General features: G+C 36.9%; 1 protein-coding gene across 6 annotated transcripts in view; it reads right to left on the bottom strand.

Annotated features, from left to right (window-relative positions):
* Positions 1 to 12387: 12387 nt before the first annotated feature.
* Positions 12388 to 26580, bottom strand: part of Tbck (TBC1 domain containing kinase) — a 215916-nt gene continuing 201723 nt past the window's right edge. For all 6 annotated transcript variants that reach the window (XR_013426040.1, XM_040293008.2, XM_040293009.2 and 3 more), the window contains one exon: positions 12388 to 14508. Coding sequence is in view for 5 of the 6 variants with exons in the window: in XM_040293008.2 (XP_040148942.1) it covers positions 14398 to 14508 (111 nt within the window). In the remaining variant the exon portion in view is untranslated. The remainder of the gene's footprint in view (positions 14509 to 26580) is intronic.

Genomic DNA, 26580 nt, shown 5'->3' with positions numbered 1-26580 from the left:
CTTTGGGACAAGGAGGACGTGCTCAACTTGAACTTGTGCCCTCCTGATCCCCAATTCCAGATGTCTGCAACCTCGGGTTCCGCGTGCTCACAGTGCAGAGGGGCCTCTGTTCCTCTCTTGCACAGAGCCCTCAAGTATGAGGGCTTGGCAGTGTGCCGCACCAGACATTCCCCACTGCTCCTGCCTCCCTGGCGTCTCCTCACTTGCTCTCATCTCAGCTGCAGTGGGTTCCTGTTCTTCTTCCTGCAATGCCCTCCTCTTGTACCAATCAGCATAAAACTCCTAATCCTCTTTAGGTAGGTGGCAGCAAGTCGTGGCAGCCACCACAGCAGATCTAGACTCACTTTCTGTGCTCTTGCTGCAATTGGAGTCTCCTGTTTGCATCTTAAGAGCATTATTGGCATCTTCTCTGTTTTCCTTGAATTTCCTAGCCCATCCTTGGCATGTGGATACTACGAACAAAGGAGGAAGTTACCTCTACAAGCCAAGAAATGCATCTGGCTTGCCTACTTCACTGTGGCTTGCATTCAATCCAGCATTTAGAAGCAAATCACTAGAAGCTTGAGGGCTCTTATATTATGAATAATATTAGCTACCCCCTGTATTGAGTCTTTGTTTTGCGCCAGGCATTTTGATAAGTACTTTACAATTATGATCATATATATCTTCACCGTAACTCTGTGAAGCCCACATAATCATTCAACCTGATTTACAGATGTAGAAACGGAGGTTCAGCCAGCTTAAATTTCTCAGCTTGTAGAATCAGAAAGGGAAAAGCCAACATCTCATGACTGATGTGCACCCTCTTCCTCTATACACTGCATTAGAGCAACTCTGGGTGCCAAATGTGCACTTGCTGCTCCTCCAACTTTAACAAATGGTTCAAACATCTAGAAGTGTTCTTGCGGAGGAAAGTTCCTATTAATTGGTACTTTTCCTTCAGAATCTGAGCAACAATAAAAATAAACAACCAACTAAGTTTTAACTCCAATTTTCTGTAGCATGAGTGTTTATAATAATGGTATGTGTAATGTAGTTTTTAAAATAGAAAATCCCAATAGGAAACTTGTCCCAGTCATGTTAAGCCAGACCCAGAAGCACAAGTATCATAGGTTTTCTCTCATACCTGAAAGTTGGAGAGGGATGATCAAAGAAGGGAAGAGAGCTGGGGTATGGGCCTGGAGAGAGGGGAGGGCAGAAGGTTAGAGAAGGTACACGTGGCAAAAGCATGTATGGAAATACTGAGACCCATTAGTTTGCACAATTAATAAGCATTAATATTTAGAATTTAAAAAACAGAAGCAGCAAGAGTACTGGTGTCATGAGATAAAAAACTTTCTTTCTTACCTGAGCTGGTGAGTCCTTAGATCATTAAAATAACTAACTTATTACTAATATCAATAATGAAGCAGCAGGGAAGGATTTTTCATGGTGCTTTTGTGCTCAGTGGCGCCAGAATTATGTACTAATGCTTGCATCAAGATAAAATTCCTACTGAGGTGCCCCAGAAAACGTGCCGTCACCACCTGCGGCAGAATTAACTCCCTGTGCTTTGAGGAAATGGATGCATGTTAAGGACAAAAGCCACTTTCACTCAGAGCAAGAGAAACATGTTGACAACAGGCAAGGGCTGAAAGGGACGCAGCTTGCAGCTCCATGCAACTGACTGAAATTTAAGCCATCAGGGCTGGTCCCAGCTATCAGGACAGAATCCTGTGGCTCCCATTGTAGTAGGTGACTGTTTTTGTTAAGGCTTGGAGGCGAGCTGCAGCTGGCTGGCTGGCTAATGCAGTCTGCAGTTGCCAAATACTTGGTGGCTCTGGGTGTCTGGCAAATCACTCTAGAAAATAGGTGCCATTTCCCCAAAGCTCAGCAAGAATTGCATTCAATTCCACATATCCTGGCTCATGGCTCTTTCACACTGCAAGCCCTGGTTTTAGAGTCAGTGTCTTAAAAGAAGAAAACTATTTTTTTCTTCCTCTCTGGTCTATCATGCCCCCTGCAAGCCCGCACTTTTCTTTTCTTTTCTCAGTTTTTTTTTTTATTGTTTGTTCAAAACATTACAGAGCTCATGATATATCATCTTTCATACATTTGACTCAATTGGGTTTTGAACTCCCATTTCTACCCCAAATACAGATTGCAGAATCACATCTGTTACATACTCACATTTTTACATAATGGCATATTAGTGACTGTTGTATTCTACTACCTTTCCTATCCCCTACAATCCCCCCTCCCCTTCCCTCCCCTCCCATCTTCCCTCTCTACCTCCTCTGCTGTTGTTCAATTGCCCGCACTTTTCTTGTTGGACTGGTTAATTCCACATATTGGGTGGAAAAAGACCTCAAGCATGGAGAAGTTATGAGATTTACTGTGCTTTTAAGGGTGAGCCACTAATGAGGTGTAAAGCTCTCCTTTGGGAAGGTAGTAATAAAAGCCATAAAAATAGCTACCTCTATTTCTATGTGCTATGTATTACTCACTTTATAACCATATTCTTCTTTAGACCTCATACTAAACCTTCAAAATAGCCATCGATAAACCCAATTTAACAGATAGGAAGACGGAGGGAAAAGGAGACAGAACGACTTGCCCAAGGTCACATACTCAAAAAGTTGTCTTCACTGAGCGGCAAAGTGAATCCAAAGCACAAAAATCCCCCCAGTCCCTAGCTTGGAGAATGGTCCTATTAGGAACCACTTCAGCCCACAGGAAAGTTCAGGCCAGCTTTTGCTGAGCACAAGGGGGGCTCATGTGTTGCCCATGCCACACGCTCATGTTATTGTTCTCTTTTTAAATTCACGTGTATGTTCCAACTCTTATAACAGGTACCATGTGCTTAGGCACCCAATGAATGGCCCAGGGTAGAGGCACATAACTGGTGATTTATCAGCTATTGCTGACTAATGTGGGAAACAGTTTCTTTGATTCAATAAATAAACACTGAAGCCCACTTTTGTGCAGGGGACTGGTCTTTGTCCAAAACTGCAAAAGGTAAAGACTCTCCATCTTGTCCTCAAAGAGACCTAGAAGGGGGACTAGGCAGGGAGGGAAGAGGAACCCCACTCACACTTTGCCTCTTCCTTGCTTCTCCCCACAAAAGGAAGTGATCATAGGCTGGTTGGTCTACTTCCAAAACATTATTATTATTATTATTATTATTATTTTGGTGGGGGAGCCACACTTACTGATGGGCAGGTTACTCTTTAACTTTTGTGAGGTTCTATTTTTCCTCTCTTCCAATGCAAGTGGTATAATTTGTAAACTGAGCCAAGATGGCTTTAGTCACCTCACCATTTTTCTTTTTTCTCATCTTCTGTGCATAATTAAAGCTTGTTGGTGCTTTGCTTTACTTCCCATACCACATAATAAACTCAAAAATGAGATTCCACGATATACATTCTGGCTGGGAGCAGACGAGATACTGAGGAAGCTTCAAACCTAAACTGTGGGCTTTAATCTGAATTGAGGAATAGTGATCACTGATCCAGTCATAACTTGGTACTTAGTTCTTCACTTGCTGTGAGACATGGTGTGCACATTTCACTTGGGAGATTGGTGGAGAGAAGGGAGTAGCAAGGAGTTTTAGATCTCTGGCTTTAATGACACAAAATATTGGCCAGATTTTCACTTGACCAGCTGATGTAACATACTAGCCACATCACAGAGCCAGAGTCGATTCAGTGCTATTACAGAGGCTCCAACCGCACGTATGGGACCGAAGGAAAGCAGACTATAGACTTGAGGGCATGAGGGAATGTGAGTGCTTTTTAGGTTTCTTCTCCCAATACTATTTCAAGAAATGGCCTAGGAATTCACAGAGTATTGAGAGCTCTGCAATGCGTGCAGTAGGGTTGCGTAAATGTACATGTCATGAGCATTTGAAAAGAGACCAATATGCAACCTGGCTAAGCAAGGTCAACAACTCTGGCCTCATCCTTGTAGCAAAATCATGCACCTGCTTATCTGTGTAGAATGATCCCTTCCTTGTAGTAGTCCTTTAAGTCTACTAAATTCAAATAACTTCTTAGATGCCTTTTAGAGAATGTGATGAACTTTGTAGTTTTGTTCCCTGTAATAAATTCAGATAGTTTTTTTTTCTCTTTTTCTGTAAAGATCAGGGCCACGTTCAGTAACACTATATTCCAAAAACCAGTAAGTCAGTACTCTACCGACTCTTACTAATGTATTTGTCTATCGATGTGATCCTACTCCTTTAAAATGGGTACCACTCTTTCTTGATTATGACTTCTGTGTATAAAATCAATTTACTTCTCCCCCCACTGACTCTGTGGATACGCTTCTGGGCACAGTGACCTTCAGCAGGCAGAGATAAATAGGAGCCGCTTTTCATCTCCCACTATTGATTTCCTGTGAGGCAAATCACGAAGCTGCTTTGAAGTCCAGGGCAGAGCTGCAGGGGAAGAGGGAGATAAAACTGAAGAGTGGATTTGAAACAAAGTTAATTTCTGCCATCAAGGAATAGATGCTTATTGGCAAAACTAAAACTGCCAGGTTTTATTGTGAGAATTTAGATTATTGTAAAAGAACATGTTCTAAGTTGGTAAAACTGGGTTAGGGAAAGGGAGATGTATAAAACAAAGGGAAGTCTGAAAGGATCTTGGATAAAATCTCTCAATTGAGCAGAAATGGATGCTTTTCACTGAATCCAGCAGTGGAAAGTATGTAGGGGATAATATTAAGACCACTCGTGAAGTCTTCCTTTTGGTTTATGTTACATAATATGATTGGATATATGAATTGTAATTGTTGAGTCAATATTTCTTTGAAACTTACACAGTTTGATCAAGGATTTTGGCTTTATAGTTTTACCAAATAGTTGTGACTTTTATAAAAATCATAAACATTACATTTGAGGAATATTTTGTCATTTACAAAATGCTTTTCGATGAGCTTCCACATAAACGTAGGAGATGGGCAGGATAAATGCCGTTACCCTCTCTTGGTCTGTGAGGAACCTCTGTGAATTGCCCAGGGACACACTCCATAGCAGTGAAGCAGCTGGTGGAAAAAATCCGGGCTCGCTCTCATTCTCTTCCTAGTCCTGCAGTTTCCCTGTAACTTGAGGTTTCTTCAGGGAGGGAAAAGTTCTCTCTCCTTCTCCTGCAACATGACTTGTTTTTGTCAGGGTGGCACTTTTCAATTTACCCTTAGCCTGATAGTGTTGGGATCTTGAAACATATTTCTTATTCTCAAGGTCTCTGGAAGTTCAATGCTGACAGTGGAAATCTGGAGGCCTTGCTCTGAAGACAATCATTATTTTTACCTCAGTGGAGGTTTGAGCTTCCCAAATAGTACTGCATGAAGAGGGATTTACCCTAATTCTGGGGGCTTAAGGGTACTTAGTGTTGTGAAATGAAAGATCCTTGAGAAAGTTCAGCCCCTTTCTCAGGCATGAGCACTAAACCAATGCCAGTCAACCTGAAACCCTGGCCCACAGTCCTTCCCATACAGCCCTCCGTGATCTGGTGAACAGAAAACTACAGAGGCTATTTAGGGGTGAGATGCCTTGGAGGAGTTAAGGTTCCCGTGTCCTTGGGATAGTTGAAGCCCTCAAGTGCTCCCAGGGGGCAATACAAATATCATGACTTGTAGCACAATGTGTTAGGTGCAGGGTGTATGTTTGGGATGACAGTCTTGGGAGCTGTCAGGGGATCTCTTTTGAAATTTACTGTTTAAATTTTTTTTTTTTAAACATAGCTCATTTGTGCCAGGTATATCTACTTTAGCATCTTCTTCAGATGCAAAAGAAAAAAAAAAGAAAAAGAGAGAAATCATCATTTTGTTTTAATTGGTAAGTAATAAAATACATACCCTGGAATTGACTCACAGAAAGAAAAATTTCAATCAGGCTTTACAATAAATGCATAGCAGCTTAAAAAAAAAAGGTTCAGTAAATGTCCTGAGCAGGACAAGCTAATTAAAAGAGTTAAAAAAATTGCAACAGTTAATTTCCCCATTAATATTTAATTTTTCATGATTTAACAGAATTTAACGGATAGTTAACTTTCATAGGAATTCTGATATTACTTAATCCAAAGGGACAATTTTAAATTCTTTTCAGAATATCATACAATTCAATATTTATAAAACAATATAGGTAGTTTTTGCCTTGAGCTGTTGTCATCTTATGGAACAATTTATGTACACATATGTAATATGTTGCTTTATGTATGTTATGTAAGTCACTACTGAAATTCTAAATAGTTGTTACATTATTGCAAAGGATTCATGTTAAAATGACATGTCCAGAATTTATATTAAAATGAGGGAGCTGATTTAATTTATTAAAATCCTCTTCTTTTTCTTTTATTCACTTTCACATGTGTGATATACAAGTACACATATTTTGGGATATGTCTACAGGGTTTTGTAAAATATTAGCTAATTAGTGGCCATGGTAGAGGTCACAATTTTTTTCCTTTAAAAAATAGTGATATCTGAAGTGAGAATGACAGCTATTATGCATACAAACAACAATAAGTGTCAGTGAGGATGTGGGGAAAAAGGTACACTCATGCACTGCTGGTGGGACTGCAAATTGGTGCAGCCAATATGGAAAGCAGTATGGAGATTCCTCGGAAAACTGAGACTGGAACCACCATTTAACCCAGCTATTCCTGTCCTTGGTCTATACCCAAAGGACTTAAAAACAGCATACTACAGGGACACAGCCACATCATTTTTTATAGCAGCACAATTCACAATAGCTAAACTGTGGAACCAACCTAGATGTCCTTCAGTAGATGAATGGGTAAAGAAAATATGGCATATATACACAATGGAATATTACTCAGCAATAAAAGATAATAAAATCATGGCATTTGCAGGTAAATGGATGGAGTTGGAGAAGATAATGCTAAGTGAAGTTAGCCAATCCCCCAAACCAAATGCTGAATATTTTCTTTGATTTAAGCAGGCTGATTCATAGTGGGATAGGGAGAGGGAGCATGGGAGGAATAGACAAATTCTAGATAGGGTAGAAGATTGGAGGGGAAGGGAGGGGGCATGGGGTTAGAAATTATGGTGGAATGTGATGATCATTATTATCCAAAGTACAGGTATGAAGACATAAATCGGTGTGAATATACTTTGTATACAACCAGAGATATGAAAAATTGTGCTCCATATGTATAAGAATTGTAATATATTCTGCTGTCATATATAAATAAAACAATAAATAAAGAAAGAAAAAATGTGGCATATATATACAATGGAATATTACTCAGCAATAAAAGATAATAAAATCATGGCATTTTCAGGTAAATGGATGGAGTTGGAGAAGATAATGCTAAGGGAAGTTAGCCAATCCCCCCAAAATAAATGCCAAATATTTTCTCTGATATAGTGGGGTAGGGAGTGGGGAGCATGGGAGGAATAGATGAACTCTAGATAGGGCAGAGGGATAGGAGGAAAAAGGAGGGGGCAGGGGGTTAGCAAAGATGGTGGAATGTGATGGACATCATTATCCAGAGTATATGTATGAAGACACGAATTGGTATCAACATACTTTATATACAACCAGAGATATGAAAAATTGTGTTCTATATTTGTAATAAGAATTATAATGCATTCTGCTGTAATTTATTTTAAAAAAAATCAATAAAAAATAAAAAATAGTGTTATATTTCATCTAAACCAGTTGTTCTCTATTACCTGTGATGCTGTTAGATTTAATCTGTTTAGGATTCATGCTAGCTGGTTTAATATCAGGGGGGCAAATTTTGAAAAAGTTCCTCGCTATTAGAAAACTGCTCCTTTGTGCCTCTTTTTAGGCAGAAGATGGTGGGTGGCATGAACACAAATGACTAGTATTAAGTCATGTGGATATGAAGAAAACAAATCTCCTTATAAATTAAACATTGATAAATCACAAGTTAAGAGGACTATATAGCTGCTGAGCTGTAGTGGTCCCAAGTAGGCTTGAAAACTTTTGAACACTGATCAGCCTCAATCAGACTAATTTGGGAAAGTAAATAAGTCACCCTATTTTACTGGCTCTGAATCAGTATTTGTGGTAACTCCAAGGGAAAAAGGCTAATGAATTCTGTAAATGAATTCTGTGCTTCTTGCAGTTGCTCAGAGCAGGACTCATCCTGAGGCAAACCTTTGAGAACTTGCAGAACAGTCAGGCCAGGGCAGATGTGGGAGCAGGAATGGACACCACTTCCAGGCAGGAGCCTCCTGAGATCTTTGAAAATAGAGAACTGGCTCAGAACAAGGAGTTAAAATGTTCACACTGGGCACTACATTTAGTTTAATCATCTTATGTTGCCATACTTAATTATTGATGATGTATGAGTGTGAGATTTAATAAAATTCTCATTACCCATTTAAGAAAAATAGATTCCTTTCTTGGTTGCACACATAACTTTCCAAATTACTCTGTGTGCCATTTGGCTTCAAACCAGTAATCATTTTCCTTACCAGCCTTTCAAATCCTCAATGGCTCTATATGGAGTCCAGGGTATGACTGAAGGGTATATGGGATTATTAATGATTTTAAAGTTAATTTTAGAAATGACATGCTATCTGACAAGTGCCAAGTTTTCAAAATAGTTTATCTCAAAGCATAAAAATATAATTTTGAGTTAGCAAATGACCTAAATATTTTCTGTTTCTTCCCTTTTATAATTATAGACCCAGAAACTAGCTTTTGCTTTCTCTAGTGTCCTTCATACCTGTCTGGGAAACTGGACTTTATAATCCTTGAACCTGGTCCTTGGATAAAACATGGAAAAGAAGGGGCAACTCTGATCCTGTATAACAAGAATTTAACTGTAGACAGAGACAATGTGGTTTTCTGTCGGGATATTTTTCTGGGAAATGTTCTCTTAAAGGTGAAGAGGTAACTTAAAACATATGAAGAGCATGTATTTACAAAACAAACAAACAAAACAACAACAACAAAAACCACAACGATCTCCGTAAGAGTGAGATAGCAGTAATTCTCCTTTCAAACTGGAATGCTCAAATGCCCACCCTGCTTTACTGAAATCTTCAATTTTTAATATGTAAATAAAATGAGGTAAGAAGGTTATCCCGTAAGAGCTGATGTTAAGTGGCATTTCCATGCCATAGTCAGAAGTCAGTTTAATCCACATTTTTAGTACTTTATTTTGGACCTCATATAACATGGGGACTGGCCCAAAATTGGCCTGTAAGAGATGACTAATGGGTTGAGGTTGGTGTCCTTTTCCTTCTCTAACTGAATAAGATGAACTGAAAACTAGGTGAGGAATGAGGAAAGCAGAATTGTAATTGTGGATCTGCCTTTCATTGGCTCCATGATCTTTGCAAAATCTTTTCATTTATTATTTTGAACAATAATGTTTGGATTGGATGATCTTTAAAATTTATATTTACCTTCATGGTTTATAATCTATAGAAAATATAACCAAAATATATTTGAGATCAGTGGTGCTATTGTCCAGCTTGTATAAATAAATATAAAATAACATAAACATTAAAGGAAAATACTGATTTGTGATGCTTGACTATTTCTATGGTATAAACTCCAGATATAGCTAATTGAAAGCTACCAAATTGAGATCACTGACCATGTAGCTGGGAAGAGACAGGCATATTCAGTTTCTAAAGCCATCAGGAGCCAGTTCCAGCACAATTCAGAGCTTAAAATACTGAATGAGTCTACCCTTAAAGACTGAGAAGTATGTTCCTATAATTGAGAACAAAAGTAATAACGGTAAAATAAGAATAGGTTTTCAGGACTAAAGAGAATTTTAAGTCTTCTTTGCATAGGTTATCTCAGGTTTTAATGTATGCAAATACCGCATTATGAAGAATGATTTTTAAAAAATGTTAAATCCATACAATAATATTTTCAATAGTTGAATGTTTCAGGAAGCAATATTTAGAATTTTATCTAATGCTTTAAATGCATTTGTTATAGCTCCAAGATTAGTTAGAAACCAAGACAGGACATTGTTTTAATCCCCGCCCCCTGCCCCAGGAGATTAATGTATAAATCCTGGAATGTTGGCAATAAAGCAAATTGGTAGCTGTCCATGCACTGCTTATTAGTCACCATGAGCATTAGAATAGAACAGTACTACCATCATGATATACAATGTAAACTAAGAATATACTGTCTGAAAGGACTGAGAGGGATATTAGTGGATGCCAATTCAGGAGGAGACATTAGGCCAAAGTCACAGTCTAAGTTACGCATATCACAATTTATGGAACACTGGATTTGCCAAGCTCCATGTGCAGACTCCATGTTACAAGTGCCTGTAAGGAATTAACAAGAAAACTGTTAAAAAAATGAAAATACATGTAACTTAAAAATATGATAGTTTATAGGTTATTTACAACATGTGCTACTTCTAATGTATGAGAAGAAACTGGATTATAAAATCTAAAAGCCGTATGTGAGCAACTGCATATGCTGTTAAGTGTCAAGTGTCAGACTGGTAAGGTCTGAAACTCTTCCCTACTGCTTTTATACATAAAATCTTAAGTTGGTAGTTGTGAAGGTCATCATATTGAACACCCAAACTAAAGTATGTAAAAACTAATATCACTTTGCCTCCACTCTTTTGGTTAATGTTTATCAAGAAAAATTCAATATTTGACTAACAATAGGTAAATTTAGAGTCAGCATGTAGATCAATGGGATAACTACTTAGGACTGATAGAATGAAGTAGCACCAACCCTACAGCAGTCAGGGAAGCAGTTTTCTCTCCTTGGAGTTGATTTCAATGAATGAGACTACCATATGAGATCCCTTTGAGATGTTGTAAAATTCTTTTGATGTAAATCTTCAGTGAGTATTTTTTAAAATAACTATTTGAAATAGGAAGAGAGGGGACAAAGATCTGGCACTGTGTTTTCCAAAAATTTATAGAATTAATTGTTCTAATTTTTAAAATAATCACATATGTACATACTCTAAAGCTGGTTTTAAATCGGCAACTTAGCTAGCCATCACCTGTCTACAACAGGAAATTTGCCTTCCTTCACTGAGACTGCTGGGCTGATGACAATCCCCTTTGTAGCTTCCCTGATTTAGTAGAAAGTTATTTCTAGAAAGTCATTGCAAGGATCAAAGAGTTCTTTGAGGCTGTCTCTTCATAAGTAGTTTTAATCTGTGACTCCCTATCAGAAGACCCAAAGATATGGCTCATATCCCTATGCTTATGTTCAAACCCCAGTTCCTGTGGCCACTACTAATATCTGATATTGCTATTGAATGAGCCTTATAGTGTGTCTTCCTCTTCCTTTCTGACTTCAAGGAACTACTTTCTTTCAACTTTGGTTAAATATATTTTCAATATTATTTTTAAGTCGAACATTTCTGTTTTGAAAAGGGTATGCAACTAATTTATCTTATTAGAAATTATCTGTCTCAGTGTCTAGAATTATCAAATTTTAGAGTGGGTCTTTCTTTGCTTTCTTTAAATTAAAATTTCAGTTTATTTAGCTATCATCAGATGCCAGATAAATTCAGCAGGTGAAAAATATTAACATGGACTGTTTTAATTTTCTCCATTTACCTGATTTTACATTAACTGAGAAGTTCTAACATAGAGGGTTGCTGGAGGTAGCAAGAGATACAAATTATGGCTCCTGACCTAAAAGAAGCTCATATTTTAAAATGGGCCCAAATGCAAATAGATAATTGTAAAATGATGTAATAAGTCTGTTACTAGAAGTATGAGTGGAATGTTTTGACAGTCTTGAGGCTCTTACTGTAGCATGCAGAAGTCAGAGAAGACTGGAGATGCCACTCTTACTGGATTATGAAGGATTAATAAATGTGTGTGTGTGAGCGGGGGCTGGTGAGGGTAATAGGACATTCCAGGGAGAGAAGAGACTACAGATGCCAGAAAGAGTGTTGATAGTGACGGTATAATATACTATGAAAGGATCTCTGCAAATTGTGGGATATACAGGTTTACTTCAACTTCAGGTCAATTTTGACATCAACTGCTATGGAGTAACCATGCCCTGCATGTAACCATGGCAGTGCTGATGTGCTTTTACTTATTTTACATGGAGAATATCAAATATTACTTACAGCTTGTACATTTAATAAATTCCCATGTTTTGAAATAAGCCAAAGTGTGCCAAGTTTAAAGAAAAGTCCTGACATGGAGGTTGGCTGTTTTTCTCTTCTTATACAGCTGTCTTCACAACACTCAGGTCTTCATCTCCTCTTGCTATCTATCACGCCCCCTTCAGTTCAAGGCCCAATCCCTGTACCCCTCTCTTCTCTGCTTCATCAGGAACAAAGACTCAAAACAATGCTTTTGAAATGATCATCAATGTTGCATTTTTTTCTATGAAGCCAGATAAATCATCAGATATTGAAAAAACACAATAATAATTGACAGAACTTAATGATTTTAAAAATTTATTTAATTTTTTTTAAACAATGCCTTTATTTGTGTATTTTTTATGTGGTGCTGAGGATGGAACTCAGTGCCTCACATGTGCTAGGCAAGCGCTCTACCACTGAGGTACAGCCTCAGCCCAGAACTTTATGATTTTTCTCTAATCAGGGTAGGTGATGGTCCAAAAACAACTTAAGAGAAATCTTGGTCAATTTGTCATTAATTTTTACATTTTTTCTTTATAATCTATGCAGGGAATCACAAAATGCTACAGTTATTGGTTATTTCAGTATATGGACATAGTAGGTATTCAAAATATATTTGGTAAATAACCAAATAAAATTCAAAAAATTAATTCAAAGACTGAGGAGGATTTAATAGAAAATGACATCCAAAACATACAGGATTTTGTTTTTTGGAAATGAAAATGTTTTGGAATTAATGTGACAATGATACAACTTTGTGAATATATTAAAAATTATCAAATTCTACATTTTAAAAGGTGAATTTTATGGCATGTAAACTAAAGCTCAATAAAAATAGATAAAACAAACAAAACAAACAAACAAACAAACAAAAAACCCAGTAGCAGTTACAAATCCATGGCCCAGAAAATTGAACTGAGGCTTCTATTCAAATATTCAGACTAGGCAGTCTTTCACACTGAAGAGGAATATCAGTTATAGAAGAATGAACACTTTTTATTTAAAACAAAACTGAAAATATTCAAAAGATGTACTCCATCTCAGTAATTATAAGATGCATATTTTTCAGATCTCTAAATGGGAATGCATCTTATAATTGATGGTGTGTTACAGTTTGGCTGGACTTTTTTCCTTTTTCATGGTATATATTATACTGCCTTAGATTTAATGAAACACAGCATTTATGTTTTCAAATAATGTGGCAAAGGCTGCTAGCTGTCACCCTTAATGTGTTCTCTTCTTCTCACACAGTAATAAAGCTTTTAGGTTGGGGAGGTGGCTCCTTAGCCAAAGACTATAATCCCAATTTTCTTTGAAGCCAGGAATGGCCATGTGACTACATTCAGGCCAACGCTATGTAAGCACAGCAGTGTGTAGTTCTGGTTTGTGGCTTTAAAGGAAAGAAACATGCCTCTCCTTTTTCTCTTATTTCTTCTTTTCCTTCTTCCCTCCTTCACTCCTTCATATTGGTTGCAGATGTGATCAAGGAAGCTGAGTAGCCATTTTCATGCATGTGAGGAATGCCATGTAGTAAGGTTGGTAAAGAAGTATGAGAAGATTCCTGGGCTTCAAGTGATTATGAAACCAGTGTACTAGCCCTGGACTAACTATGCCACTTTTACGTGATAAAGCAGCTAGGAAACTTGTTTAAGTCTCTCTTTGGGTTTCTTTGGTGCAGGAGCTAGTCAAATATTCTATCAAATAGGAATGGTTTCTGAATTTCATTTTTCTGAGAATGAACTATTACCACTTTCTGCAACATGCTGAACTCTACTTCCTCTACACCCACTCCCACAAACATGCACATAACTTGTCTAGGCTAAGTCAGTTACCAAATGTAGCATTTATTTGTAAGGAATACACTGAGAACAGCTTTTCAGTTTTTGTTATCATGGAAAGATCATGATTTTAGCCCACATTCCATTTATATTTCTAAGTAATACCTTTGTTAGGACTGTCTGTTCAGTGCAATGGAGGATGAATTTTTCAGTGTGACTGGGATTTCTTGATAATGCTAAATCTGCCTGTCAGCTGAATTCCTCTGGCTTTATGTGGCAGTGTGGTAAAAGTACATGATCAGATTTCACTGTTAAGAAAATTCTTTAAGCAATACATGTACAGTCAAGTTTCTTGCCTCGAGAGCTGAACATGTAGGTCATGAGTTTTAAAAAAATGGCACATGATAAAGTTTTATGGAAATGCAATAATCTGGAGATCTGGTTTTATCTTATAGTGACATGGCTATAAAAAACAGTATCATGGGATGTTGATGCCACTCTGTCCTTTCATCAGCCAGTCTCTTGGTCCTTCAGATTTGAGGAGATGGGACAGTGAGGAGTCCTGTTGGCTTGATTTTATTGATGCCACCATCTAGAATACAGATCCTTGGATATTTCATCTTCACAAGATGAGCTGCAAACTGGAAGGAAAAAAAAGCCAAATTTATAAAAAATATACAAAAAATTTCTTTTTTTTTTGTACTAGGGATTGAATACAGGTGTGGTCTACCACTGATCTTCATTCTACATCTCCATGCTTTTTATTTTTCATTTTGAGACAGGGTCTTGCTAAGTTGCTGAGGTTGGCCTTGAACTTGGGAATCTCTTCCCTCAACAATTACTATTACTTTAATCTTACTATTACTGTCATTTTTGAATAAATCATTAATTTTTTTAATATAAATTGAAATCATTCATTTGTTGATAAACAAGTTCTGTATGCTATGGAATACAAGTGTCTATTTAGTCCTCTTGTATGCTTTTTTGGATAGGCAAATAGACATGGTAAATACATTCAGTGTAAAGGGCTGTGCAGGAAGAAGTAAATTCCTCAACTCTGTTCCCTCACTCCCTCTCCCAAGGTCATTAATGTTACTATTTTCTGGAAGCTTCTAATAGCTGTTAAAATAATCTCAAACCCATACTGGAAAAAATACTTTGATATTATAGTTAACATTATTATAATTCTACAAACAAAGTTTCAGAGAGGACACAAAAGCTGGTTGTAACATGTTTTTGGAGCTACCACAATTAACATTTTGAGATCAGGAACTTGGAATAAATTTGAAGGACTCATCCAGGAAGACTGGCACAACAGGACTTTTAAAAAGTCATCCTGTTACATATCTTTTAGGTTTAACTGGCATTTACCCCTTCGGCCTCAATGATTTACCTTTCCCCATTCCTGAGTTTTATCTGCAGCAGCCCTGACCTGCCTGTCAATTGCGATAGATCATAAGGTTTTACGTTTCAGAGTTTTGTTTGTGTAGGTCACCCTCTGTTGGGAACATGTTTCATTTCCCACCAATTCCTGGCCTCCCTTTAGCTTCTCCTCAAGTGTCTCCCCACCAGTATACTTCCAAGTCTGCCTAACTTCTGGTGCATTTCCTCCAGGTATAAATTCTCATAGCTTCTCATAAGTTTCTTATATAAACCTCCATCTTTGCTGGCACCAAATGTATTTAAAAGCTACTTCTAAGAGCTTCCATTACTAAACTATAAACTCCTCTAGGGCAGTGACTGTTCTGTTTCTTTTTATTCCTAGTGAGTACCACTTTCAATGTGTTTCCTAAATTGAATTAAATCTGGGGCAAAACTATGAAGGAAGGAAGTTTTTCTTTGGCTAATCTTTCTCTCTCCTATCCTTGATAGTGTCCCATTCCTCTTCCTTGGGTATTTGTGTCCTCAATTTCTTTTCAATTACTCTATGAAAAGCTGATCTCAGAGATCCTTTAAGAAAAACAACTAATACCTGCTCACTGTGCTATTGCTTCTTGAAGCTTAATAGTAAAGTTTCATCTTTAGGGTTCAAAAGAACCAGCTAGTACATTGGCTTCATAAATCACTTGAAGCCCAGAACTCTTCTGGTTCTTTGGGTCAGGACAAATTCAAGGCCTCACTCTAAGAGATTGTGCTTTATTGATCTGGGGCTCAGGAATGTGTATTTTTAAACAAATACCCCTAGATGATTTTAAAGCAGGCAGTCCGTGGACAATATTTTGAAAGATATGTTTTCAGTGAGAAGGCTAACTGTACCCATCAGCAGGTAATGTATGTTGCTGGAAAGGCATCTTGGCAACCTTCAAAACAATTCACATAAATGGCTCTCAACACTGCTGACCCTTCTCATCTTCTCCATAAGCCTCTGTGGAGGCTTAACAGAGAGTGATGGCTGTTCACATTTTAAATCCCATACCCTTTCTAAAGCCACCAGATGGGAATCCTTATAATTAATGTTGGGAAAAAATCATACTTCTGTATTTTAAAAGGTGTCAAGTAAACTGGAGCAAACTGTTTTTTCCCCATCCTGAATGTATGCTTCTCTTTGAACCTCAGTCCTTAGAGAAGAGGCACCAGATTATCTACTCTGAGTCTTGGGCGGGCAGAACAGCCCCTGGTACCATGATTACTGAAATGTTTTGGCTGCTTTTTCTCACATGCAGAAATACAATTACCATTTGGGCTGGAATTCTTAGGTAAACATAGCATTAGGGCCTGGTGGATAAGAAGTCTTAACTTACAGTACTTTCAAAACACTGTGAAAGTCAGAAAATGAGTAAGGAAGGACTTACTATATATTTAACTAATCGCTCTTAAACTATGCTGTAGAGCTGGAAGGAGTTCCTACTGTTATTGTAAAGAGGGACATAAACTGCTCCTGAGCTGGAAAATAATAATGGCAAAATAGGCAGAACAGAGCAATTTGGAACAATCAGGTTGCTGCTATGTGGGCGGCCTAAGAAGAAAAGTAGAAGCAAAGTACAAGTAGATGCAAATGTTTAAATGCCTTGAAAGGAAACAACATTCTGTTTGATGGTGGTGGGGGGAAATCAAGCCCTGTATGGTGGTGCATGACTGTAGCCCCAGCAAGTCTGGAGGCTGAGGTGGGAAGATCACCCGAGCTCATGAGATTGAGAGCAGCCTGGGCAATACAGTAAGACCCCGTCTCAAAAAAGAACAATTGCTGAGTTTGTAAGATTGTGAGTTGTCTGATTTTGCTTGTGGTTCCAGATGTCTGTCTGTCCATCTATTCATCTATCTATATCTACCTATCTATACTGGCCTTTCACAGTGAGACCATGACTGTAACTTTTCCATTTCTACCATGAAACCAATTCCTCTTTTTCTTCTCCATCTGCTCAGTTGTTTGGTTATTAATTTATCAAACATTTCACTGAGGACTTACTTGTAGTGGGTACTGCTGCAGTTTTTGAGTACTTATACTTCAGTGGATGAGAAAGAAATGGACAATTAACATGAGTAGTATAAAAGCAGAAGTTCAAGGAACTTTTGGAGTTTGGAGTTTCTGAACTTAATGAAGGTTGGATGAGTTATTCCCCTCTCTTGCCCCTTTTCCCTAAATTCCTTTTTCATACTGACTCCCCAAAGGAATAAAAAACCTAAATTTGAAAGTATTAATTACTATACTGATAAAATAATATTTTGGCTATAGACTGACAGGGAGGAAAGAAAGTGCTGTGAATATGTCTGGGTGCAGTGGCACATGCCTATAATCCCAGCAATGTGAGAGGTTGAGGCAGGAAGACTGCAAGTTCAAGGTTACCCTGCACAACTTAAAGAGACCCTGTCCCCCAAACAAACAAACAAACAAATAAATAAATAGGGCTGGGGACAAGCACCCCTGGGTCCAGTCCTCAGTATCCCTCGAAAAAACTGCTATGAATGTGTTGTGGTAGTTTTTCACTCTGAAAAAGTCACATCACGCATAAGAAGATACATGGTGGGACAGAGGAGAACCAGGCATGTAAAGCACAGGGCTCCAACCTTCACTTTTCATCCTGCAGGCCTTTGGCAGCCTCAGTGAGTATAGAAAGGATGGAGTCTGAGGAGTAAAGGTCTAGAGAACAGACTGCGGCCTCCACAAGGAAATCACAAACTTAGGGTATTGTGCTGACCAGTGGTTTTGAAGCCATTAGAATCACAAGTATGCTCTTAGTAGGCAACAATACTCTGGACAATTCTAGATTAGTAATAAGTAATTTCTTGAGATGGAGTTCTGGCATCAGTTGCTTTTTGAAAGTCCCCTGCTCCCACCCAATGGATTCTAAGGTGAGGCCAGTATTGATCCAAATAATGGGATTCATTTGCAGGCCAGTGATTTGGAACCTGGAACTGGAATTGTCATGGGTATAGTCTTTTTTTTTTAATTAATTTTATTTATATATGACAGCAGAATGCATTTTACACGTATAGGGCAGAATGCATTACAATTCATATTACACATATAAAGCACAAGTTTTTTTTATATATCTGGTTGTATACAAAGTATATTCACATGTTACCTTTCACTGGAAGAGGCTGCTGTGTATGTGGGTTCGACTTTCTAAGTTCTATGTGGAGAGAATGGGATCCTTCAAACTGACAACTGGCTGAGATAATGTGGGACTGGCAGAATGTAGTAATTGCTGGAAGATTTGGGTACTTTCAGGTCACATTTCTTGTGGGTAGTCCTCCCATGTGGAGAAGACAAGGCTCTTGCATTGTTATCATTCCTCTGGTTTGTAGGATCTGGCATTGGTATTCTTTTCTAGGGCTTGCGTAGGCAGTGTCTGAATAAGACAGGTTCTTGTGAGTGCCACTCCATCTTTTTTTTTTTTCTCTCTTTATCATGCATTTTAGCTTGGACTAAGTGACTAGCATGTTTGCCCAGAGGAAGTCAGGTTCTGCTGTAGCAGGAAATGAGTGGGGGAAAGGGATCCCTCAAGAGCAGCATAGAACAGGATCATGTTTCTCAGTGAGGCTCTAGGACACAGAGCTGGGAAGAACTCATGGCTGTCGAGGAAAATTAAACTTCTGTAAGGCCTTAGCTGAGGAGCACAAGGCAGGACAATTAAGTTTCTTGATTTGAATTTCACACTTGTGAATCTGAAGTTCATACTGAAAATTGGAAAACTAGTACAGACTGAGTAACTCTAATAAAGCTCGGAGAAGTTTTTTTTCTTCTATTTTATTTGTCCATTTCCTTCTCCCCAAATAACGTTGTTTTGGGTATGGAAATGTTACTTTTAAGGGCAGCACTGCATAAAGGCATTTGAAATTATTCTCTAATGAGTAGCTATAGTAATTTGCTTTTCTTAATCTTATGGAAGTGAGACTGATCCTGTGTTTGTTTTGAGTTCTCTTGATCTTCTGGAACACTGAAAATATGGCATACCTTCAATATTTCAGGTACCTCGTGGCTGTGGCTAGGCTGATACTTTATGCAATTTAAGTATCATTTTCCAGCAGTTTGGTTAAATCTTAAGTCAGGTAAAGATTCTGAGAGAAAGAAGATAATTTGTAGTGATTTCTAAATCTGGCATACAGTGTGGCCTGGGATAAGTATAATGACATGGGGTCTGGTCCTGATTATTTGAGAGATTTCTGGGATCATGAATGAAGGTCTTGGTTGGTAGAACTGTCTACTTTTGTAATCTCAATGAAAAATATAAGGACTATGACAAGGATTAATAGGAAAGAGGTAGGAATTATTTATCTAATACTGTGTTGTTCTCTTTCCTGGATTATACAAGTCAAGTATGATTTGGAATGCTACCTGTTTCTTCCATTATTATTATGTTCCTCCCTTAACTGAGATAAATGTTTTGTCTTCTGGTATTTCTTGTGTTTAGATCTTTCATATTTAACTCATTATTAACAGCATTACATAAAGTATAAAACTGATTTTCATAGCAAATAACATCTAATAACAATTAGGAAGTGGCTACTTTATAATTTCACTCTTAAGAAATCAAATCAGCAGTAGGGCAAAGTCAAGAAGAGGAACTCAGTTTAGTAACCATTTTATACCCTGCCATGGGCACTCATGACAAGGAATGGAACAAGTATTTCTAGGACATTGGTTTAGTACAGAATATACTGGTTTCTTAGTAAGTTTTCTGCTGCTATAGTAGAATATCACAGACTGGGTAATTTATGAAGAAAATAAATTTATTTCATGAACTTGTGGAGTTGGGAAGTATAAGACTGAGGGGCAACTTCTGGTGAGGCCTCTGCTGCATCACAACATGGCAGAAGGGCAAGTGAGAATATGGGAGATAGAAAAATTGGGCCCAACTTATCCTATCCTCAGGATCCCACTCCCATGATAAATAACCTACTCCTGCCTTAATCTCTTCAGGAAGGCAGTGTGCTCAGGATCCAATCAACTGTGAAATGTTCTGCCTTCTAATAATGTTACAATGACAAATTTAAACATGAGTTTTGGAGGGGACATTCTAATCATAGCTACTGGAAAATGCTAATTATGCAATTAAAACAGTGGGAAAGTTTACAAAAAGAGCCATAACTTTTTTTTTTTTTTTTCTGGTACCTAGGGACACTTAACCACTGAACCACATCCCCAGCCCTTTTTATTTATTTATTTTTTTATTTTGAGACAGGGTCTCGCTAAGTTGCTTTGAACTCATGATCCTCCTGCCTCAGCCTCCTGAGCTGCTGGGATTACAGGCATGACCAGCGTGACCACCATGGTCCAGGTTTTTTGATCGACATTTGTTTTACAGATAATTATTCTAATGGTGTGCAGGAGAGTTAGAATCCATATTATGGTGTACATTGTCCATGAATATGATTATCATAAACTTTTAACCAAACTGTTTTTATGTTTCTTGGGACCAATCATTGGGATTAGGATATTTGATAGTATAAATATTTTGTCCTAAAAGACAAGTGTAGTATGATGAACCCCTAGTTCCTCAACACCCAATTTCAACAACTATAACTTGTTGCCAACTTCCTTAATTTATTCTTTTCTTCCCTATCTCTGTTAAAGTTATCAGCAACCTCCCTCAAAATCCAATCTGAAAACTGTCATTTTTTTTTTAAAGGAATGAATAGTTAGGCACAAAGTTGTGTCAATTTTCTTTGTGATTCATCTTGAATCCTTTTGTTCTCCCATTCTTTTCCTATTCCAGTTTGCTCTGGGATAAATTTATAAGTGGTTCTTAAGCCTCCAGATTTCCATTTTTCCATTAACCAATACTCTGCCAACATTATGAAAGATCTTTAGACATCCTGAGATCCCTGCCACTGTTATATACCATTTTTTTTTCCTTCCAAGAGCTTTTATCTCTAAGTAAATCTTTCTTGGAAAAGCACCAAGGATCTTAACATACTTGCTTATCTACAGTCAGCAAGGACAATATGTAGTATTTAGGGAGTTTCACTTTGATAATAAATCAAAAGTCTCTTTGCAGTTTGATAAAGACAAAAGATATTCCTCATTATACAAACTTACCCTTGTTTATTCTCAATATAAATTCACATATAATTTATATTTAAATGAAAAGTTACCAAGCAGAGGAGGTTGACTTTAGTGTCTCAAATGAGGTAAAAGATAGCAACAGGATACCACCACTGCCTTGAATCACATAAAAAATGCAGTGCACTAGTTCCCAAGTTCCTTTTTGAAAGTGGCAGTCTTGGCTGGTACTTTATCTCTTCTCCAGAGGGACAGAGAGAGTGAATTTTGTTGACTCTGTGGCATGGCAACTATTTCAGTGGGAGACTGAAAGCTTGAGCAGGTCAACATCTGAGAGGTAATATCTGGGAAGAATTTAGCACAGAGATAGACTGAGACTATTAGGAGGAATCTCTGTTTCTTGGTGTTTTAAAATTTCTATTCATTGAAGGAAGGGAAACAAGAGAAGGGAGAAGAGGAAGGAAGGTAGAAGTACTAGGAATTGTAATGAAGCACATTATATTCCATGCATGTATGAATTCATCAAAATGAAACCTACTATTATGTGTAATTATAGTTCATTAATAAAATATAATTAAACAAACTATAAAAACATTTTAAAATTTCTAATTTCTAAACCTTAATACAAATTAAAAAGTCATTTTCCAAATGGCTTTCTAAAATACTGCTATTTTATCACTTTCCTCCTTAAAAATCTTTAAGAGTTCATCGCTGTTTAAATGTAAACTTTTAAACACAGCATCCAAGAACACCTATAATCAGATTCTCTACCTACTTTTCCAGTCTCATCTGCAGCCTGATAAGAGCCCTTGTGTTTTTTTATTATTATTTTAAAATCATTATTATTTTTTGAGGGCTTACTGGGGATTAATCTCAGGGGCACTCAACCACTGAGCCACATCCCCAGCCCTATTTTGTATTTTGTTTATTTTGTATTTTATTTAGAGACAAGGTCTCATTGAGTTGCTGAGCGTCTCGCTTTGTGCTGAGGCTGGCTTTGAACTCATGATCCTCCTGTTTCAGCCTCCAGAGCTGTTGGGATTTACAGGCATGTGGCCACTGTGCCTGGCTCCTTGTGTTTTTAACTCAGACTGTGCTGTTCTTTTTGCTTGGAGAGCTTCCTCCTGACTGTGGCTCTTCATCAATACTTGGCCTTATGGAAGTCCTACTCATGGTTTAAGGCTTAGGTCTATTATCTCCACAAAGCCTTTGGAATTCCTCATTTAACCAGAAGGAACTTCTTTCTTTTCAATGAGTTCTAGCGCTTTAATTTTAAATCTTTTATAGCACGTGTCAAATTCTGCTTTAGTTTTAATCAGTTGTATATATTTCTAATCTTTCTAACAAGATTGAAAATTTTATGAGTGTAAGGGATTGTATCATTTTCATTTTTGTTTTTTCAAAATAGAAGGCAGTCAGTATTTGTTGTCCTCAAACTAGTACTTGATTTTAATATTCTCTTGCCTTCCTCTTTACAGAAATTTATGCAAGTGCACAGTCTACTGCAAACTGTTAACTTTCATGTGATTTTTCATCAATCATCAAATATTTGAGTGCTTTATCTACTTGAAAAATATCATGCTAGAAGGTAGGAGTACAATAATAAAATATAATATAGTCTCTGTTCCCAATGAGCTAATTGAGAAACAGAGAAGTGAAAGGCAATTACATTGTCATTTGATAAATGTTAGAGTCATCATTTATGGTTTAAATTGTAGATCCAAAATAGGAATCAACCTAGGTGTCTATTGATATATGAGTGGATAAAGAAAATGTATTTTTTGTGTGTGTATGTGTATAATATTCCACACCATGGATTATTATGCAGCCATAAAAGACTGAAATCCTGTCATTTGTGGCAACACAGATAGGACACTATGTTAAGTCATCACAAAAAGGCACAGGAAGAGAAATACCGTATATTTTGGCTCATATGTAGAATCTAAAAAAGTTAATCTCAAGAATTATACAACAGTGGTCACTGGAGGATTGAACAGGTAGTTGGGAGGGAAAAGAGAGAGAAATGGGGAATGAGTTCCAAAATACAGTTGGAAGTTCTAGTATTCTATTGTAGTGTATAGTGAATATAGTTTACAACAATTGATTATATATTCCAAGACAACTAGAAGAGAGGACATTTGAATATTCCCAACACAATTAATGATACATGTTTGAGGTGATGGGAATGCTATTACTCTAATTGAATCACATCTACTCACACATTGAGTAGATATATAAAATATTATACTATATCCCATAAATATGTACAATTATTATGCATCAATTAAAAATTTGTACCTTGATGAGAAAACCTTGAAAAGAGAATAAATGAATCATGAAATATAGCTCATCTTGTTCTTTTCAAGATTTTGTGCCCTCATCTTGTGTTGTGTGTCCCTGAAGGAAGGATGGGATTTCTCTAATGCATACAGAAACTATATATGATTGTAGCTCCAAATGACACTAATAAAAGCAAATATGAGATTTCCAATGAGTACTTGGAAGAGGTGCTTAGTTCTAAGTTTGAGTAGTCAAGGAAGATTTTTGTGAAGAAATACTACATAAGTCTTTGAGACAAGTGGGAATTATCCAAGTGAACAAAAATGAGAAGAGTGCACAGAATAGAAATTTTAAAAAGACAATATATAAGAACTACAAGTAGATAAGTATACCTTGAACCTAAAGGGTTGAGGGAATAGCAGTGAGGGATGAGCCCGGAAAACAAAGCAGAGTCCAAATCATTTAGAGCCTTTATAAGCCATTTTTAGCGTTTAGATCTATTTTGAAGGCAATGAGATGTCATAGAATTTATTACGAGTGATTGTATTTATGTTTCAAAAAGCTCTCTATAGTTGTAGGGTAGAACTAGGGGAAGGGAGGCTGAAGACAGGGACAGTGAGGAGTTACAGAGTCTTTTAGTAAGTTAGGCACAATATATTGGTGACCTGAGTGAAGACAGCTGGATAGTGGATACAGAGAAAATTTCAGTTAACAGGATGACAAGCTAAATGACTTTTTCTCGTCATTAGTCAAAAAGATGACAGAACTCACTCTTTCAATCAAATAGGCTGGTGGTAAAAAGGGAAGTACAGAAACTAGGTAGACAGATAGCCTTGAGTTTGAATCAGGGCTCAGACATTTATTAGCAGTGGAATCTTCAACAAGTCACTTAGCCTCTCTGGCATTAATTATTTTAAACTTGTTAAATGTGTAACAATAATAATACATTTGACAATTACAGGATGTTGGGAGGGTTAAATTGGATATAAATATATCTAAGTGTTTGATTTGTAGAGATAATACAAGATCGTTTATTTCCTTCCTTCTCTTTCCTCACTCATTTAATAGATGAACCATTAACAACATCTTGCAATTGTATAGAGTCAAACTGAAAGAGCAGACTTGTCACTAAATGAGATGTAAGGTAGAGCTTTACAATGTTCATGGTGAACTGTTTAGGATGTGGTGACTTATACCAGTGACTCTTAATGTTTACTGGGGTCACATACCCTGTTGGCAAGAAGATGAAAACTATGAATCATTTCTCTCATAAAAAATGGCACCCATGTATATTACACTTTATATATTATATAAATTGGTTCAAAGTCTCCTAAAACTCAATGAACTCTAGACTTTTTAAAAAAATCTCTTTTTATACTAATTCATTTCATTTTCAAATTTGCGATAGTTATTTAATGTTTGAGAATAGCTGGGATCTTATAGATTTATAGATTATTTAACAATAGTTTTTATGTTTTAGTACATTATAGTTATATATAATATTAGGTTCATTTTGACATAATCTTATATGCATGAAATATGATTTGTTTCACTTCAGTCCCCAGGAGTTTATACTTTCAAAGAAGTCTTCCCAGTAATGGCTATCTAGACATTCTTTAAAATATTAAATATAACAAAGAAATTTAAACAATTTTTATTGCTTAAAAAAGTATACCAGCTCATGTTAGAGGACAAGCCTTTTCTGAAAAAATTCCATCATCTAATACCACCATGCATCAGCCCCTAATAAGTCTTTTGGTGCATTTTCCTTTGATCTGCAATATTTGGGAGCTGAATTTCAGCAATAATCATTTATCAACTTTTGTTTACACTACACAACTGAGAAGAGTAAACCCATACTGTGTCCACGTCCCTGGTCATATTACACAAAGTATATTATGCTCTGTAAAGAATGTATACAATAAAAACTACGATTCAAAACACAGTTAGGGCTTTGATGGATCACAGCCAACTTCCAACCTCTTTAGGTCAAGCAAGAGGGCAATGATGCTTATTTTCTTATGCAGCCACAAACATTCCTATGGCAAGGAGTAATTAAATGGTGGGCTGTGGAGGGTAGGGTGGGTATGTAGAATAACACATACTGAGACAAGATAACTTTCATCCTGTGTCAGGTCATAAACCTAAGTGCCAGAGATCTCAAGATTCAGATGATGACTTGGCGATTTTCCCTGAAAATTGAAAGTGGGCTCCCTCTCTATTTTTAAAAACTTCTTATACCTTAAATATAACACATTAAAAAACAGCTAGTCAAAAGTTTGGATTAGGCATTTTAAGGTTCCTTTTACCCTAATTCCTATGTTGTCTTTTACTTCATAAAACTTATAAAAAGCTATGAGAATAGGGACTGAACAAGATTGTTTTTAGTTCATAGGTCTTTCAAAGTAAGTTATGTCCATCATTTAACAAATTAGTTATGTAGAAGAGTTTTCACTGTTACTTTCAACTTTTATATAATGTCCAGCATGTTCAAGCTGCATTAATATTTAAAACATTTCCTTATAATCTGATATAAACCCACAGACTAAAACATTTGCTGACAAGGAAAGGAAAAGAAAAATCAGGAAGAAAGCCAAGTTTAACTGTAGCTAGTGCTCATGGACATAACAAAATCAAGAAAGAATTCCTGGCATACCTAGAACTGATAAAGGAGATTAGTGTCTCATTCTTTATCTAAATGTTTAAGGTACAACTAGAAAGACACCTATTACATTTTCTAACAGGTAAATGATTGCATATAATGTGTGTTAAAAAATGTATGAAATATGATGTCAAGAGCTTTGTAATGTTTTGAACAACTAATAATAAAAAAAATTAAAAAAAGTATTATATTAATTTGAAGAACTAGATAGATACTATGTGGAGCTAAAGAAGTTTAATATAGGGACGATACGTATTCTGAATTGGTTCAAAGTGTTTTATGGGTCATTTAGCACTTCTGGACACATATTTGTAGTTGGATAATCTC

Source organism: Ictidomys tridecemlineatus, chromosome 9 (assembly GCF_052094955.1).
Source record: "Ictidomys tridecemlineatus isolate mIctTri1 chromosome 9, mIctTri1.hap1, whole genome shotgun sequence".
Classification (NCBI taxonomy): Eukaryota; Metazoa; Chordata; class Mammalia; order Rodentia; family Sciuridae; genus Ictidomys; species Ictidomys tridecemlineatus.
The sequence above is the reverse complement of the archived record's forward strand: the minus strand, read 5'-3'. Positions and strand labels throughout refer to the sequence as shown.